Genomic DNA, 17636 nt, shown 5'->3' with positions numbered 1-17636 from the left:
TCAAAGAGTTCAATCTATTTATCTTAACAAATGGAAAGTTAAGGGATAACTTGATTACAGTCTGAAAGTACCTGCATGGGGAACAAATATTTAATAAAGGGCTCTTCAGTCTATCAGAGAAAGGAATAATATGATCCAATGGTTGGAAGTTGAAACTAGATATATTCAGACTGGAAATAAGGCGTACATTTTTAAGAGTGAGTAAAATTAATCATTGGAACAATTTACCAAAGATCATGGTGGATTCTCCATCACTGACAATTTTTTAAGTCAGGATAGGAACTGTTTCTAAAAGATGTTGTAATAATTATTTTGAAAGTTCTGTTACACAAGAGGTCAGACTAGATGATCACAATGGTCCTTTACGTGATTTTTTTCACCCACTTACACCCATGGTATGTTGATTGCTCACCCATTTTGTGCACAGTCCTCTCTATTTAAAAATCTGACTTTTAGTGGTGTTTTCTGCCTTTTTTTGTTTTTTTTTAGTTTTGTTAGAATATATACGTTCTAAAGATAAGGAGGTGCCCGGTCAAATGACAGCATTTCTCTTAGAAAGATAAAATGTAAAACTGTTTAACATCTGGTAGCATCTGTCCTTCTAGTCCAAACGATGGATTTAACTGAGTGCTAAACTGTCATCACAGTACTTAACTTCTTTGACCCTTTCTAATTTTAGAATTGTAGAATACAGAGTGAAATGCTAGATGTTGTGTATTTAAATTATATATGGATTAAAAGAAAGAGTGAAAGACAGTTATTTGGCATGATATTTTGGCATACTATTTTTACCCTAGCGAGGTAAGCAATTCCATGAAAATGTGACATATTGTACTTTATCCTGTTAGTATCATGAATTGCAAAAAGCAACAATGTTGAATATCATGGCTCTATTTATCTTTTAAAATGTTACATTCAGGGACTTGTTTTATCTATGTGAAGAAATCAGTGTTTGACCTTCATCAGTGAATCAGAGTTTTGAATTTTGATCACATAAAACATTCAATTAAATGAATTTCTGCAGTCAGATTTTGCTTTATTTCCTACTCAAAGTTCCACAGCTATTCCCTTGATGGAGAAGTAAACTGAAGAGAATTTTTAATTGCTGCATTTATCTCCTTTGGAATTACTTTTCATTTTCTCCTCTGCCTGAGAAGTGAGATGTTGCCCTTTAATAAGAAATCTTTAGAGCATTGCTAAGAAGCATGTCCAGGGCAGTAACTTATTGAAGATTCCTATTGGTGATAGTGCAGCATGAGTTAGTGGTTAGTCAGTCAGTAGTTCTCTTTCACTATTACAATATGAGTGAGCAGGACACTCATCTGAGCATTTTTGTACCAGAAAATAAATGTTTTAGAAAAGCAGGCATGCATGTTATCTCTTATGTCAGTGCTTGGTTTTGATTGCTCCTGAATACTTCTGTGCTTGCTTTCAGATCCCTTCTTACAATGACTGTTCAGTAGAACTTCCTTTGAAAAATTAATTTTTAACAGAAGTGAATGACATATTGTGTGCTGTGCTATTTAATGATGAATTATTATTCAGGATTTGGCAGTGTAATCGTAGTTATTTCTCTATTTTCTGCTGCGAAATGGATAATGATGTATAAAAGAGGCATTGCCTCAGCTAGTCTACGTAAAGAGACCATCTGTAAATTCAGGACAGTCAGAATTTTATATATTTATTTGTTTACAAAATGATAAGTTATAACTTAATCAGAATGTTACTGTTACTGTGAGGGTTTTTTACAATAGCTACTGAATATTATGAATTGCTAAATTCATTGCATATATGACTGCTTTTTCTCCTATACATAGCTCCCTGTTAAATAACTTGCTTTTTTACCAAATATCAACTACAATCTAGAAGACAATTAGAGTAGTATTATCATATACTTGGTTTGATCTCTGTGAAGAGGACACACATTTTTTCTCACTCTAGAAACATGGTGGCATTGACACAGTGACTCATGCAAGCAGAACCTCTGGAATGTTCCTTCCCATAAAAGCCGTTTGGAAGCATACCTGTGAATGTATGATGTGATAAACTCAGGACAGACAGCTGCAAGGGAGGGGTAGGAATCAGTCCCAGAGGGTTAAAAGACCCTCCGCCTTATCAACTGGGAGGCAACTACAAGTCAATCAGGTTCAACTGAGAAAGGGTTACCAAGGTAGCAATTAGAATCAGCTGAGGGGGAGCTACCTGAGCTTAATTTGTATCAGCTGACTCCAATTTAGGGCTGCCTGAGACCTTTTTAAACCCTGGGAGGAAGGGGCGGGGGGAGCAGAGGGAGAAGGAGCCTTGCTGCCAGGAGTGTAGGAGCAGCAAGCCTCACCAGGAGGAGTGGCAGTACTCTCTCTCACAAGGGAGTAAAACTACTCTACAGGACTGGTGAAGATACGGGGAGCAGACTTCCCCTGTGTCCCAAGGGGGGACCGCATTACTCAAGCCTGTCTCACCATGGCTGGGGAGACCGAGAAGGTGCCTTGCCACAATGGATATTGATTGGTAGTCTAATAATGATTAGCAAGTGTTTTTATTCTGCCCCACTTTAATGCTCAGTCTGAGTAACATGGCCATTTTTATAGTAAATATTTTTTATGATAGAGCCAGTCAGCCTCTCCTCAATGTGTGTCAGTTTAGGATGTTCAGTGGATGAGAAGGTGTAAATACATGGCCTCTCCTCCTTCTGTCCCATTGAAGTATACAGAAAGACCAGATCTTGCATCTCCTGGGCACAGAGAGTGCAATAATCTCTGGCCCTTGAATGGGTAGTGTTGCCAGGCATCCAGTTTTTGACCAGAATTCCCGCTCAAAAAGGAACCCTGGTAGCTCCAGTTGGCACTGCCAGAGGGACAGGGGGGCTAAGGCAGGCTCCCTGCCTGCCCTAGCTCTGTGTGGCTCCTGGAAGCAGTCGCCAGGTCCTTGTGGCCCGTAAGCAGAGGCATGGCCAGGGAAGCTCTGCATGCTGCCCCCGTCCCGAGTGTTGCTCCGCAGCTCCTCATTTCTGGCCCCACCCGGAGCCCACACCCCAAGCCCCTCATCCCGGCCCCATCCCAGATCCCACACTCCAGATGGAACCCTTATACCCTTCCTGCACCCCAACCCCCCCCCCCCCCGTAGCCTGGTAAAAGTGCATGAGGGTGGGGGAGAGCAAACAGTGGAGAGAGTGGGGAATAGAGCGAGCGGGGGCAGGCCCTTGGTGAAGGGGCAGGGCAGGACAAGGCTTTAGGGAAGGGGCAGGGCAGGGTGTTCGGTTATGTGCCATTAAAAAGTTGGCAACTCTATGAGTGAGTTGTGCTCATATGCAATAGAACCAGGGGCTATGTGGCTCTCTGATAGGCCTGGGCAAGCCAGAACGCATGAAAGTAGAGCCAAGCTAAAGATCATGCTTCGCTTTAGTAGTAATGTGCTGTGTAGACATAGCCATAGAGTGAACCTCTGAGGACTGTGGGAACTGCAATACAGTGGAGGTGCACACCTCTGGGCATGTGAAATCTGGCCTCCTTGCTGCTGTAAAGTGGAACCAAAACAGCTTTACTTCAGGCAGGACTTTCTGCACATTTGGTAGTGGGGCAAGATTTTATGATCATTTTGTGCCAGTGTTAATCCAGTTTAGACTCTGGATTTACATATGTATAATGGAAAGTAGAATTTGTTCCATCTGTCTTCTTCTGTGTTGTTCTAATACAAAGCCAAAAAGAATTCAGCTAGTATTTTGAATATTTTTCTGTTAATCAAGAAATAATCCAAGACATTTTTGTAGTGTGTGGTTTAAAACAAAATAAAAGAGAGAAGAGAGATTATTGTAGTGGTATAACCTACAGAGCACAAACAATTTTACATCCAATTCTGAAAATGACTGATTGGGGGGACACCAAGTAAACAACTATTTTATGTTTGATGGAAGCCCATTTCCTAGAGGTCATGATTATGTCAGAATTAAACTTGCAAAGTTAAACCTAAATGTTTAGCCAGCTGTAGTGAACATGGGGCTTAATGTGATGTGTTATGTACACATGCCATACAATATTGTGGGGGGGGAGGAAAAAAATGGGGGGTGGCACCTCCTGCTGGTGATTTCTGGGAATTAGCTTGGTTACAGCTGCGGAGTGCCCTCTGCAGGCCAATGATCCGCCTGTCCTCTGGCCCCTGTGTCCCTCCCTGGACCTGTTGCCCTTTTACCTGAGGTGCTGCCCCCTGGCAGTAACCCCTCAGTCTTAGGGTCTCCCCTCCCCAGGGAACCCCCACCCACTATTCCCACCTCACCTCAGTATCAGGCTACTGCCAGTCATCATCTAGCCCCCATGCCCTGGGGCAGACTGCAGTATCAGCCTACTCATCGCTGGCAAGGTTGGGTTTGGACCTGCTGCCTTTCCCTACCCCTTGGGCTGTCCCCTGCAGCCCCTAGTACCTCTTGGCCTTATGCTAAGCCTCAGCCTGGGGCTTTCCACGCAGGAGCTCCCCAGCTCCTCTGCCGCTCCCAGCCCTGCTCCAGTCAGGAACCCTGTGTCTAGCTCCCTGCAGCCAGGCCCTTCTCCCTCTAGAGGCAGAGGGAGACTCTCTGTCTGCCCCCGGCTTTTCTGCCTTTATAGGGCCAGCTGAGTCTGTTTGGGGCGTGGCCCCAGCTGCAGCCACTGCCCCCAATCAACTCAGCCTAAAAGCTGCTTTCTTCAGCCACAGCCCCGTCCCAGGGCTGGTTTTAACCCTTCAGGGCAGGAGCAGAATACTCAAAATAAAAAAGAACAAAGCCAGAGTCATCCTAATCATTCTGACCTGGACCAGACAAACATGATTTCCTTACTTATACATCAGATCACTCTCCGGGTTGCTCCTCATCTCCTCTCCAAGAAAGGCAGGAAGATCCTTCACCTCAGTCTCAGAGTTGTTTAGCTCAAAGCATGGGGAGAGGGGGTATCAGTGGTTCACAGGATTAGAGACAACCTGCTCAGGGGAGGTAAAAAGAGTACTAATACACAGCAGAAAACAGTCTACTTGCCATAGATACTCTCAAAAATGGAAAGATTTGTCTGTTGGTATGACCTCAAACATATTCCACCGATGACATAATTGCTGCCAGATATATTGGGCTATATCCTAACATTAAAAAGTTGGGGCTATCGCGGAGCTCCATTAACGTCCACATGGCAGCCATCATGGCTTTCCATTCTCCAATAATTATTCTGTTTTTGCCCACCAAATGACAGGAGTTCCTCAGAGGGCTCAGAAATCTCTTTCTGCCAGTCAAACATCCTATTCTGATCTGGGACCTCAGTCTGGTTCTTAAATGCCTTACAAGACCACCATTTGAACTGGTGACTACCTGTTCATTCCTCCATTTATCAATGAAAACAGCAGTCCTGATAACCATCAAGTTGATGTGTTAGTTTGGGGAAATATGGGCCCTTATGGCATGCTCTCCATTCACAGTATTTATTAAGTACAGTGTCACATTGTGACTAAACCCCAAATTTTTACCTGAAGTTTCCTCTGAGTTTCATATTAGCCAACCCATTCATCTGCCAGTCTTCCACCCTAAACCTCACCTAGATAAACAAGAGGCAAGTTGCACATCCTTGACATCAGGAGAGCCCTGGCCTTCTATCTGGAAAAGACTAAACCCTTCAGAAAGACCCCCAAATTGTTTTCTCACAGATAGATCAAAAGGGTCTGCAATCTCTAATCAAAGACTTTCTAAGTGGATATCCATCTACATTAATTCTTACTATGAATATTTTAATACTCAAGCTCGTTCAGTAAGAACTCACTCTACAAGGTCCATTTCCACCTCAATGGCATTTCTCAAAAATGTGCCATTATTGAAATATGTAAAGTCATTTCTTAGCCTTCTTTACAGACCTTGTTAAACACTACAAAATAACTTGCGGCTCTGCTTTCATACTATGTTTGGCTTGGCTGTACTCTCTTCTGTTCAAGACTCAACTCCAAAGTCCCCTCCATTTAGAAGGAACTGGTTGATAGTCACATAGAGTGGAACACCCAAAGGGACACTATTCAAAGAAGAGGAATAAATGGTTACTTACCCTGTGCAGTGCAGTAACTATGGTTCTTCAAGATGTGTGTCCCTGTGGGTTCTCACTATCAATCCTCCTCCTGCTCTGGAGTTCTCTGGAATAGGGCTTTGCAGTAGAGAAAGAACTGAGGGCAGTTTGCATGCACAGTGCTATATAACAATGGCACAGGACACAAAGCTGACTAACACACATGTGGGCCAAATGGATAGTGCTATGAGAAATCTCCGATGAAAGAAGTAAGGGGCACAAATGCATTTTGAGTGGAGCATACATAGGGAGATACATCTCGAAGAACCACAGTTATTGCACATTTTTCTTTTTACTTCTACTGCTGCAAAACAACCAGTTCATGTCAATTGCCTCTCAGCCAGACAATAAAGGAGAAGCCGTATGAATGCTTTTAAATTCATCAGTATCATTGAAAAACTATTCTAGAATACCACATGATGTTAATCCAATACTTGTTCTTCATATTAAATAGTGGATGGCGATTATGTATCACTTTCCTTTGGTTAGTGTTAATAGCCTCCTCTTTCTTCACTGGGGTCTTGATCCAAGTTCTTTAGTTTCCTTCAATAGGAATTAAATCAGACCCTAAATCACCAGACGTTTGTAGATCCTCTACCATTGTTCTTCTCCTGGGGAAAAGTCTAGACCTGGAAAAATATTCTTCTTATTTTGACAATGCTGGCCTGTTTTAAATCCTCCTTCATGGTGGTGTATGCCCTCCAACTGCTGCCTTCCTTGCTGATGCTACATCTTTGATGCAGCTTTTGTGGTGGTCCAAAAGACAAAAGCAAGTTCTGCTAATGGTTAGTTAAGAGCCAGAAATCCATTTGATATTCCAGGGCAGTGGTTCTCAACCTTTCCAGACTACTGTACCCCTTTCAGGAGTCTGATTTGTCTTATGTACCCCCAAGTTTCACCTCACTTAAAAACTACTTGCTTACAAAATCAGACAAAAATTCAAAAGGGTCACAGCACACTAGTACTGGAAAATTGCTTACTTTCTAATTTTTATCATATAATTATAAAATAAATCAAGTTGAATATAAATGTTGTACTTAACATTTCAATGTATATAGAGCAGTATAAACAAGTCATAGTCTGTATGAAATTTTAGTTTGTACTGACTTCACTAGTGCTTTTGATGTAACCTGTTGTAAAACTAGGCAAATATCTAGATGAGTTGATGTACTCCTTTAAAGACCTCTGCGTACCACCAGGGATACGTGTGCTCCTGGTTGAGAACCACTGTTCCTGGGTATTAATCAATTAAATATAAAGAGTGAAATCCAGGCACCACTGAAAAGCCTGATTCTCCCACCCTTGCTTACATTGAGTAGAGACTTACTCTGTGGCTAGTCCCCTTGATTTTAGTGGACTGTTTTCCTAAGAAGATGCTACTTAATTTGAGCAAACATGACAGAATCAGGCCATAAATTGTCTTATGCAGAAGTTCTCAAATGAACAGGCAGAAATCAACAGGAAAATGTTCAGATGATATGTATGCTGACCTAGTATTAGTGAGTGGGGTGGTGTCTCTATTAATTAAGTAAAGAGAACATTTTTCTTGGTATAGTGTTTTTTCAGAGTAGTATCTTAGATAATTAATGTTTATAACTCTAAAATATTACTGATGTTTGAAAAATGGAAATATTCCCACATCTTAGACAACAACTTGTAAAACTGATCCTATAGATAAGAGTGGCTATTTCAACAAGGATATTGGGTTTTAAGAAACAGACTGATATTTATTTGCATTTCATTCCAAACTGATCCTTGAGTGCTGAGGGTTCATCTTAAATTCTTTTTCTTTTGTGACACACAAAGGAATCCAAAAGATCTATTTAATGATTTGATAGCTGTATGATTGTCAAGTTAATTAGTGATTTCTGACAACTTGTTGACAGAGAAAATAAAAGAGAAAAAAGGCATGTGAACAAGGATTCTGTACATAATTCTTAAAATGCTTGCCATCAGAAAAGGCATGTGTATATATATCAGCCCTTTGCTGTTCCTATTTTGTCATTTTAGGAATCAGATTCCTTCAAAAGATCTACAGGTTCCATTCTGTAGAGTAGAAAGGATATAGACTGGGAATGATAAGCTATATTGAATATAGCAGTTCAGACTTAGTCCAGGAAAGAAAAGATAAATGAATGAATTGGGTTAGTCTCCAGCCATTTCACAGTAGTAAGGTCAGGCACTTTCTGGGACATGTGGCCTTGAAAACCATTAGTTGAAAGTACAATTTTAGTTTTACATCATTAGCTGTGATTGAAAGAATAACCGAGGAACACTTTTTGGATTCTTCAAATCTACCATTTTCAAAGTTGGCACGTTTACGTCAAATTGGAGTGACATGGAAAATAACAGATGTTAGGTAGTTCAGACCTAATACCTGTTTTTTTTCCATCTCACTCCAATTTGACCTAAACATTCCACTTTTATAATGGTAGATTCGAGGAATCCAAAGTGTTCCTCCATTATTAACAGACTTGTTACTTGGAAGGTGTAAGGCAACAAAAGAATCATACAGACAAGTAGAGCTAGAGGAAGAGAGAGGTGGATTGAGAAGGTGGGGTGGCAGGAATTGATACAATAAGAGGCTCTGAATTAGTCATCTGAGTTATAAAAATAGATCATGAAAGTGCAAAAGATCAGAATTTCATGGTGTTTTTGTGCACTTCTTTGAATGCATGCCTGTTTTGAAATCTCATATGAATGCTTCTTGTTTGACTTTTACATTGAATCCAGTGAAGCAAGTGAAAGTTACATAAAGAACTTTTCACCAATTAAGTGAAACCTGAAGTTTCAACCAATTATTTTCACATCTACTCATGCATAACTTCACAACTTCCTTTTACAACATAGGGAAAGACAATGGAATCTCTTTACCCTAGCTGTCTTGTCCCTACATTGGGACTTGTCATCCCAAGTCAACTAGTTGGAATATTTCCAAATATCTAATAAGGAGAATAATTCCTAAATAATTGAGTAAAAGGGAATATCATTTGCCAGTCTTTCGCTCCATCTGGCTGGTTTAACCATAAGAGTGAGGACTTGTGATTATACAAGAGTTGATGGCATTATTCATTTGTTACTATTGTGGAAGGTAGTCATTTGTTTTAACATCAGAATGAATTATTTTGGGCAACTGTGGCAACTACTTTCACATACTGTTGGCATAAGTAAGGAAGAACTGCAACTGTTATGGATAGGAGGAAGGCTGATACTATCCTTAGATGGTAAATTCTGATCTTCATAGAGTACTAATAGGTCTGTAAAAATGGGCTAAGTATTCTTGTCTTTGGCTAAGGTCCCATCACTTGTAAGGTCTGCTCCAAAGAAATTGTAAGTTAGTTTCACAACGAATATGAGTACATGCCAATAGGCTGTGTTGTCTAGACTGGTATTTTCAGTCTAGACTATGGCTTTGTGTTGTAGCCTCATGAAAATGACTAATATGAGGATTATGTTCTAATAATTGTTCACTGTCTTCACTCAGATGATTGAAATAGCTGATTTTTAAAACTTCAAAACTGGCATACAGCTAAGTCATCTATGATTAGATGATTGGGAGGAGGAATAGCTCAGGGGTTTGAGCATTAGCTTGCTAAACTTAGGGTTATGAGTTCAATCCTTGAGAGGGCCATTTACAGATCTGGGGCAAACATCTGCCTAGAGATTGGTCCTGCTTTGAGCAGGGGGTTAGACTAGATGACTTCCTGAGGTGACTTCCAATCCCAATATTCTATGATTCCACAATTTATAGTCAATGTGGGGAAAAATATGTGAAGAAATTATTACAGGTCAGGTATCATAACCCTTAACTATGTTGAGTAGTACTTATTCAAGCAGCCCTATAGCTATCATTTTCCTTATCAGTTTAAGTATGCACATACTTAAGTGGTACCAATTTCAGCTTTCCAATTTCTGCACACATCCAGCCAGCAACTGCTATTTCCCCACTTATTTCGGAGGTAACGTCAGAAGGAGTACAGCAGAGGCCTTTGAGCCCCAGTATGCTAAAATTTTGCTTTGTTTATTGAGTCTAATGATCTCACTTTAACTCCTACTATATATATGCATCATTACACTGCACATTGATATAAATTCTATCCGATAACTCTGCTTTCTATATTTACTGCCAGTGGAACTCCCTATTCAAACCCAGCTATAGAAACGATCCTGACACTCCATTCCCACATCCCCGAAAAGAAGCTCACAGTTTCATCCTTCCAACTGCAAAATTCTTTCCAGGTTGCCCATTTAGATAAGTTGTGCTATTGCCGTTACATTAAGATCACATAAAGGTGCCATTTTTTTCCTTTGGAAAATTAAGTTTAATAAACCTACATTATTGCAACAGTACGACTGAGATCTTAAATGTACAAGACCTGAAATAAAGTTTCCACAATAACTCAGCTACCTCGCACTTTTACATTTAATAGAATAAATAATTGAAAATACTACATAAGTACAGTACAGTCCTCCTAATTGCCACTTTGTGGATCTGCAAGCCAGTAATTGTCACAAAAAGAAACATCTGTTTTGCTCCACTTCTCAGCAAAGACATTATAGCTAAGGCCTGCATCGAAGCATTATATTACTGAGACTCCATTACTCTTGCAAAACATCATGTACCCCTAGGGTGACCAGATGTCCTGATAAAATCCAGACTGTCCTGATTTTGAGGAGTTTGTCCCACGTCCCAACCAGAGTACAGTCAGGACGCCATTTGTTCTGATATTTTGTTTCCTGGTCTTTGGCGGCAATTTGGCGGAGAGTCCTTCAGTCGCAGACGGACTTCGGTGGTATTTCGGCAGTGAGTGCTTCTGTCTTTGGAGGCAAGATTTATTACCTCCGCCTAAATACTGCTGAAAACTGTCCTTGACTGAAGGGCTCTCCGCCGAACTCACGGACAGGTGAGTGTTCAAAAAAAAAAAAAAGCCCTCCTCCCTCCCCCCCGGCGGTCCCGATATTTCCCCCTTAACATCTGGTCACCTTATGTACCCCACAGCCTATGCAGCACATTAGGCCTAAATTAAGCAGCAGAGACACTTCTCCCCCTCAGGGCCCACCTCCCTTTCCAGTCCAAACAACACAGAATAATATCTGTACCGAGTATTGTTTGTTTGTTTATTTTTATATTAAATCCCATTATTTTATACTGCTGCAATGCTAGTACTAATAAGTAATGCAATAGTACAATTTGTCAGGGGAAACCTGGATATGGCACTAGGTGCTTTTTGGTATCCAGGTAAATGTATCAGATGATTTTGGTTTGAGGCAGCTGACGCTTTTGCTGTAGGGTTAGGATGCTTTGCCTTTTTTCCCTTCTCTTTTTTGGGCAGAGACAGTGGTGTCTTTATACTTCGGATGCAGTGTGTTGAATTGTTCATCCATCACCCTAGCAACACTTTACAGCAATTAGCTACTCGCTTTAACACACCCCAATTTCTGTCTCCAAATCTAGAAGTGTCTATACCATAATCATGTTTACTTTGTGCTTCTGCTAAAACAATCAGCAGTGAGATTGTTAATGATGACATTGAAACTGTCACAAAAATGTGTTAATACTCTATTAAGATGGATAGGGCATCAATTATCTCCAGTTCACACTTTGAAACTACTTTAGCAACCATAAGGACTAGGGAGTTTGAGGCAGATCTGCAGCACTAAGGGAGCAGAGAGTTGGCCTGTCAGGGCTTCTGGGGACTCCTGATAGCAGGGGAATTTCTGAGTGGCCCAAAAGCATGGCCTGGAGCAGCAGGAGGTGGACTCCAAAGTACTCTGCACTAGAAGGATTCTGAGCCAACAGAACAGGCCCTCAGGGACTGCTGTAGGTGGCATAGTTTAGGCTGTTCTAAATTATTCAGAGATCTGGTTAGGGCTCTGGCTGGATCAAGGATCAAGGCAGAACCACCCTGGATCTTGCAATAAACATAGTTTGACCCATCACCAGGATCTGGCTCTTAGATTTTGGATAATAATTTGGAGAAATGTAAATGAAATCCCCAATTATTATTCAGCGAATTACACAGCAGCCTACAGAACATTTATTAGTAAACTATGTATTATCAAAAATAATCAAAAGTAAGCTTCCTCAGTAAAATTAAATAAACTAATTTTATTATGCCATTTCTTTGATTGTATAAGTTATTTGTTCCTTTACTTAAAAAAATCAGAAAAGTCTGTACTTTGTGTTGAGTTGTACTTCTGGGGGAATTCTGCTCCAAAAAATAAAAATTCTACAAAATTCTGCATATTTTATTTGTCAAAATAATGCAATATAATCATGCTGCTTTCAATTATTTAGGTAATTTATTTAAACAACAATACAGTGGATAGAGAATGGGAGTGGGGAAATCCCTAAACCACTTTTGCCTAATAGTAATGTAGCTAAGTTTGGCCCCTTTATTTCTAGTTGTTGGTCAACAAATATATGCAACCATATGCTCAGTGTTACATCATAGGCAATTGAAGAGCAAGTAGGGGCTTGGGAATAAATTCACAGTTTATATTGGCTACTGACCATCTCCAGAAAGGTCAATAGCAAACAGTTCATGGACCACATTTTGATAGGAAAATTTTTCAGTCCAAAAATTTAGACCAGTTCTAATCACTAAAACACCATAAGCTTTTATAAGGCCATACTGTCCTTTACACCAGTCTGGCAATGTAAAGGAGGCTTAAAACTTTTACACTTATTTTATACTCCTGGGAGAATTCACAAAGACAATGGAAACAATTCACTAAGCAGTCAGGCTGCTACATTCTGCTCTGCCTGAGGGCACAGAGCCTGTCCCAAGCCTAAACTCTGCCCCTCCATGCCAGTCATGCAACAATGGCAAAGCAAGAGGGACAGAGAGCGTGTGTGTGTGTGTGTCTCTCTCTCTCTCTCCTCCTCTCACACATGACTGCCCAGCCCTCCTCCCATGATTTATGTCTCTACCAGCTGGTCATTTTTCTATGGGGAAGCAAAGAAAACTGCGGGGGACATGAATTCTGCACACGCGCAGTGACACAGAACTCCCTCAGGAGTAGTCATTATCGCAAATGAGTGAGACTCTACTACCTGGACAATGTTTGCTTTAACATTGCTTTGGGAATCCACATTTTTGATTTTCATGACTTTGGGTTTTTTAAATGTGTACATTAATGTTGTATTTACATAGGTTTTCTTACATTTAATTGTTTGTTAACAATGATTATTATATTTTGTCATTTAGTCTTACTGTACCACTAACCTTAAAGTATGGTTTTACTCTGAGAAGTGACTAGGTAAAGTTGGCATCTTCTTACTCAACAGTTATGCTTTCTAGACCTGATTCTGTACCATTGACTTAAATGAGTGTAGAATCAAACCCTCTATGGCAGTGGTTCCCAAACTGGTGTTCGTGAACCCCTGGCGGTTCACAAAATGTTACAAGGGGTTCTTGGGGGAAAAAAATCCCTAAGGACAGATAAAGCTGTCCCTAGGGACCCCGGGCAGCACAGGGCCCGCAGCCCAGAGCCCCTGGACTTCCAAGAGCTAAGCAAATCAAAGCAAGCATATCTACCACACTGAGGAGATTTAAACTTCAAGACTCCTTACAAGAAATGGAAAGGAAGTTGGATATTTTTTGCTGTTTTTAAAATTAAATAGGCAGCTAGTATTGTTTTTTAAATTATTATGAAGAACAAGTTTAAACTTTGTTATAACATGCATTGCCTGGACTGCTCAAGACCTGAATGCTTGTGTCAGAGGAACTCTTTGAGTTGGCTCCTTAAATACTTCCATGCTGTTTCACATCTGATGCTCCTTGATGAAACATAGGAGCCTTGTCTTATGACAGACTTATTCAAAGTGATACAAGCTACGAAAGTGAGATCTTGGAATAGTGTTGCTGTTTTCATAATGTAATAAAAATATTGTAATGATAAATAATAATTAATAATAGTGTGTCATAAAAACAAAATTTATATTCCCAAGATCACTGCTTTTATAATTTATACTCAGGTAAAGGAGAAAATCCCTGGAAATATTCATTTTTAGGAGGGGGTTCGTGAGACTTGACATTGCACTGAAAGGAGTTCACAGGTTGTTAAAGTTTGGGAACCATTGCTCTATGCATATTTAAGGACATTTCCTCTCAAAAATATTTTAATGCATAATATTATACATAAGCTTAACACATAAGCATAGACTGCAGATCTGCTTACTTTAAAATAAGCTTTCTCTAGTATTTTCTCCTTTTTGCACTGCAAAGCTAACACAGCTATGAGAGAGTTCCAATTGCAGTCAACTTCTGATCATGGTTAAATTTGCAACCCTCTTGTAAGGGAGGGCAGAATTGGACTGAAGAATGTTTTAGTGGTATTAAGTGGTATTAATGCATTAACTAAAATGAACTTTGAGATCCAGAGTGAGTCTGCAGTGCTAATGGCTAAAAATACATACATTCATTCATAAAATGAGAAAATATGATATGGAACAATTGAGATAAAATAAACATGGAACTTCAGAATGTCATTTTTATACAGATACTTTTCAGTGTAGAAAACACTTTAAGCACCAAGAGAAGAGAGCTGGGCTATTTAACAGATGGAAAACTCTTGGGATCGTCTAATTTTCAGTGTAATACTGTGATGGTGAGCTTTTAAGGACATGTACCTAATGTATGATGTAAAAGGACATTTTGACCTAAGATTTCAGTAGCAACAAGCTAGTTTGGGTGCTTCAGTTTCTGGATGCCCAAAATCACTAGTCATTTTTGAAATTCAGACCTTCACATTATGTTTCTACATGAACATTACTAACAATTCTATTGCTTTGAAACTAAATGTCAGCTGTTTTTTCTCAAGTGAAATGGTTAGAATATACCTGGTATGTTCACATTGTGAAAAAAAATATTTTGAGTGGAGCAGTTTGTATATTTCATAAGTTTTAGGGCATGTGGTTTTGCTATGTTAATTGAGAGAACATTAGGTAGATTACTTCCTGGAAGTATTGTATCAAGTTTATATCAATATCTCTATATCTGACTCTGTAGGTCTGAGAGAGAAAATGTTCAAATTCTGTTTACCTTTTGCCCTGCAGACCAAACCTGTTGCATTTGCAGTCCGGACCAATGTCGGCTATAGTGCAGGACATGATGACGACGTCCCAGTTCCAGGCATGGCCATTTCATTTGAAGCAAAAGATTTTCTTCATGTTAAAGAAGTAAGTAAAACTTGCAGCTGTTTTCACTATTTTAATAATAATAATAATAGCACTTAACATAGCACTTTACATTTTCAAAGCACTGTAACAAATGTTACCAAAATGTAACAATGCAATAGGATTTGTAGCTTCCTGGAAATATTGTGCTCATGATCTCTTGCATATTCTGCCTTCAAATACCTAACATTTGAAAAGAAAATTACGATGTTCTCTGATGATTGTATCACTTTTGTAGGCTTTAAAACAAATCTAGTTCTGCATTCTGCATGTTCAATGATGTAATCTCTGCAGGGATTCACTGTCCTTGCACTGTAGGGATTTGTTCTGATTCAGCAGCCAACAGTTACTTCTCTCTAATGCTTGTGACTCAGTCTGAAAAAATTCCTTGGCCCTGTTTTTTTTCCTGGAATAACTTCATTGGTTTCAGTTAATTATATTATATCATAGACAGCATTTAAATATATTGCTATAAGAAATTAGACAGTAAATAAACAATGTCATAACTATCAATATGCTTATACTAGCCTCCCAAGTGACTGTCTGTCCACGTTGTCTGTGCCAGTGGTCTATCCTTTCTCCCAATCAGTTCTTGGAAAATTTTTACATGGGCACAAAGGAAATTTCATACCACAAATCTTCCTTCTTTCTCCCCTACTTGCAAGAAAAAAATGTGGATGGTCAACATCTGAAGTAAATAATTTTAAAACTTTCTCTGGGAAGCTGCCTGATACAGTCTTCTGTTGCTCACTTCTGAATCTATTTCCTGAATCTAAGTCTTCAGCTCCCTGGCAGAGTGTCCCATGGTGTTTTTGCTCCAAGGTGATCTTCCGAAGATTCCCCTAAATTGGAGACTTGTGACGGGGCACCACAACTCCTATTACTCACTGATGCAGTAGTCTTAATAAACACATTTCTGTTTATTGAGGCTGCAGGATAGCAGTAAATAGGAGATATTTATGCATTCTTGTTATTGTGTAATGATTTTTTGTCCAGGCTAGTTGTAAGCATAACTGCTATGGTTTTGCAAAATTGCTTCTTTGGTCTCATGGTTGACTGTTGAAGTGATCTGCCTCCTGTGCAATTGTCATTAACTGTGGAAGAGGCAGAAAAGCTGGGAGTCAGCATCAAAACTATTGGAACAATTCATCTGTACATGTGTAAAAGCATCTGGCACTTCTTTGAAATCATCCACATTTTTGCTCCTGCAGAGAGACAAGGGATTCAGTTGTTGTTATTAATGGTCGTATCCATGAGGTGGGTAGGTGCTTTTCCCAGTATTCATGGAACAGTCATTCCCAAGGAATTCACAATGGATAGACAGAAACATAGAGGTTAGGGAAAGGGAACAATAAATAGAGATTTTTAGTCCATTTTACATTGGTGATTAATGATTGATTTTTCCCATGAACATGAAGCACACATGAAAGGGAATAATTCAGATACAAAGGGTGCACAATAAAGAAAAAAAAATCTTGTTTGAATTCCTCTATAATCCATCCTATATAATATCTTCAGTGACACAAAGGGATTTGCATTAAGAATTCTGATGAACAGAATCATGTCAACACTACCTGTTCTCTCATTCGCAAAGACACGAGCCAGTGGCATGAATGCAGCATTATACAGTCAGGCTAATTACCGAGCATCAGACTTGTGTTCGCTTATTTAACTAGCAAGTAATCTTAAAATTTGTCTCAGGCATCACAAAAATTCCACAGAAGTGACCAAATTTGAACTCAAATAAACGGTGTGTGTCATTGTCCCATTGCCATTATATTCTGAATTACCTTTATTTCCTTTCTAAAGGTACACAGGCATCCTGTTTTCTCTTTTAACTACTGCACATTGATTAATATTACAAGCTGTGTGGTAGTGGAAGCTGATATGAATATTTAAATAGGAATGAAGCGTGGTTCTAACTGATCTGTTCACTGTTACATGTATGCATAAAGTAACATTCTGTTAATTGGGATATCTTGTATGCTAAACCTACTTGTAACTTTTCCATTCACACAAAAATATCATAAAATATTTCTCAATTTTTGTCTGTTCATGTGGATGTGGATATGTTACAGTTGATTCATAGATTCATAGACTTAAAGTCAGAAGGAACCATTATGATCATCTAGTCTGACCTCCTGCACAATGCAGGCCACAGAATCTCACCCACCCACTCCTGGAACAAACCCCTAATCTATGTGTGAGTTACTGAAGTCCTCAAATTGTGGTTTAAAGACCTCTAGGTGCAGAGAATCCTCCAGCAAGTGACCCGTGCCCCATGCTGCAGAGGAACGCAAAAAAGCTCCAGGGCCTCTGCCAATCTTCCCTGGAGGAAAACTCCTTCCCGACCCCAAATATGGCGATCAGTTAAACCCTGAGCATGTGGGCAA

The 17636-nt window shown here is 39.7% G+C and overlaps 1 protein-coding gene across 7 annotated transcripts in view; it reads left to right on the top strand.

The window, feature by feature from the left end:
• The window catches only part of CACNB2 (calcium voltage-gated channel auxiliary subunit beta 2), a 441669-nt gene that overhangs the window by 352713 nt on the left and 71320 nt on the right, over positions 1-17636 (top strand). For all 7 annotated transcript variants that reach the window (XM_050939559.1, XM_050939558.1, XM_050939562.1 and 4 more), the window contains one exon: positions 15124-15246. In XM_050939559.1, coding sequence (XP_050795516.1) covers positions 15124-15246 — 123 coding nt within the window. The remainder of the gene's footprint in view (positions 1-15123; positions 15247-17636) is intronic.

The sequence above is a fragment of the Gopherus flavomarginatus genome, chromosome 2 (assembly GCF_025201925.1).
Source record: "Gopherus flavomarginatus isolate rGopFla2 chromosome 2, rGopFla2.mat.asm, whole genome shotgun sequence".
Taxonomy (NCBI): Eukaryota; Metazoa; Chordata; order Testudines; family Testudinidae; genus Gopherus; species Gopherus flavomarginatus.
The sequence above is the reverse complement of the archived record's forward strand: the minus strand, read 5'-3'. Positions and strand labels throughout refer to the sequence as shown.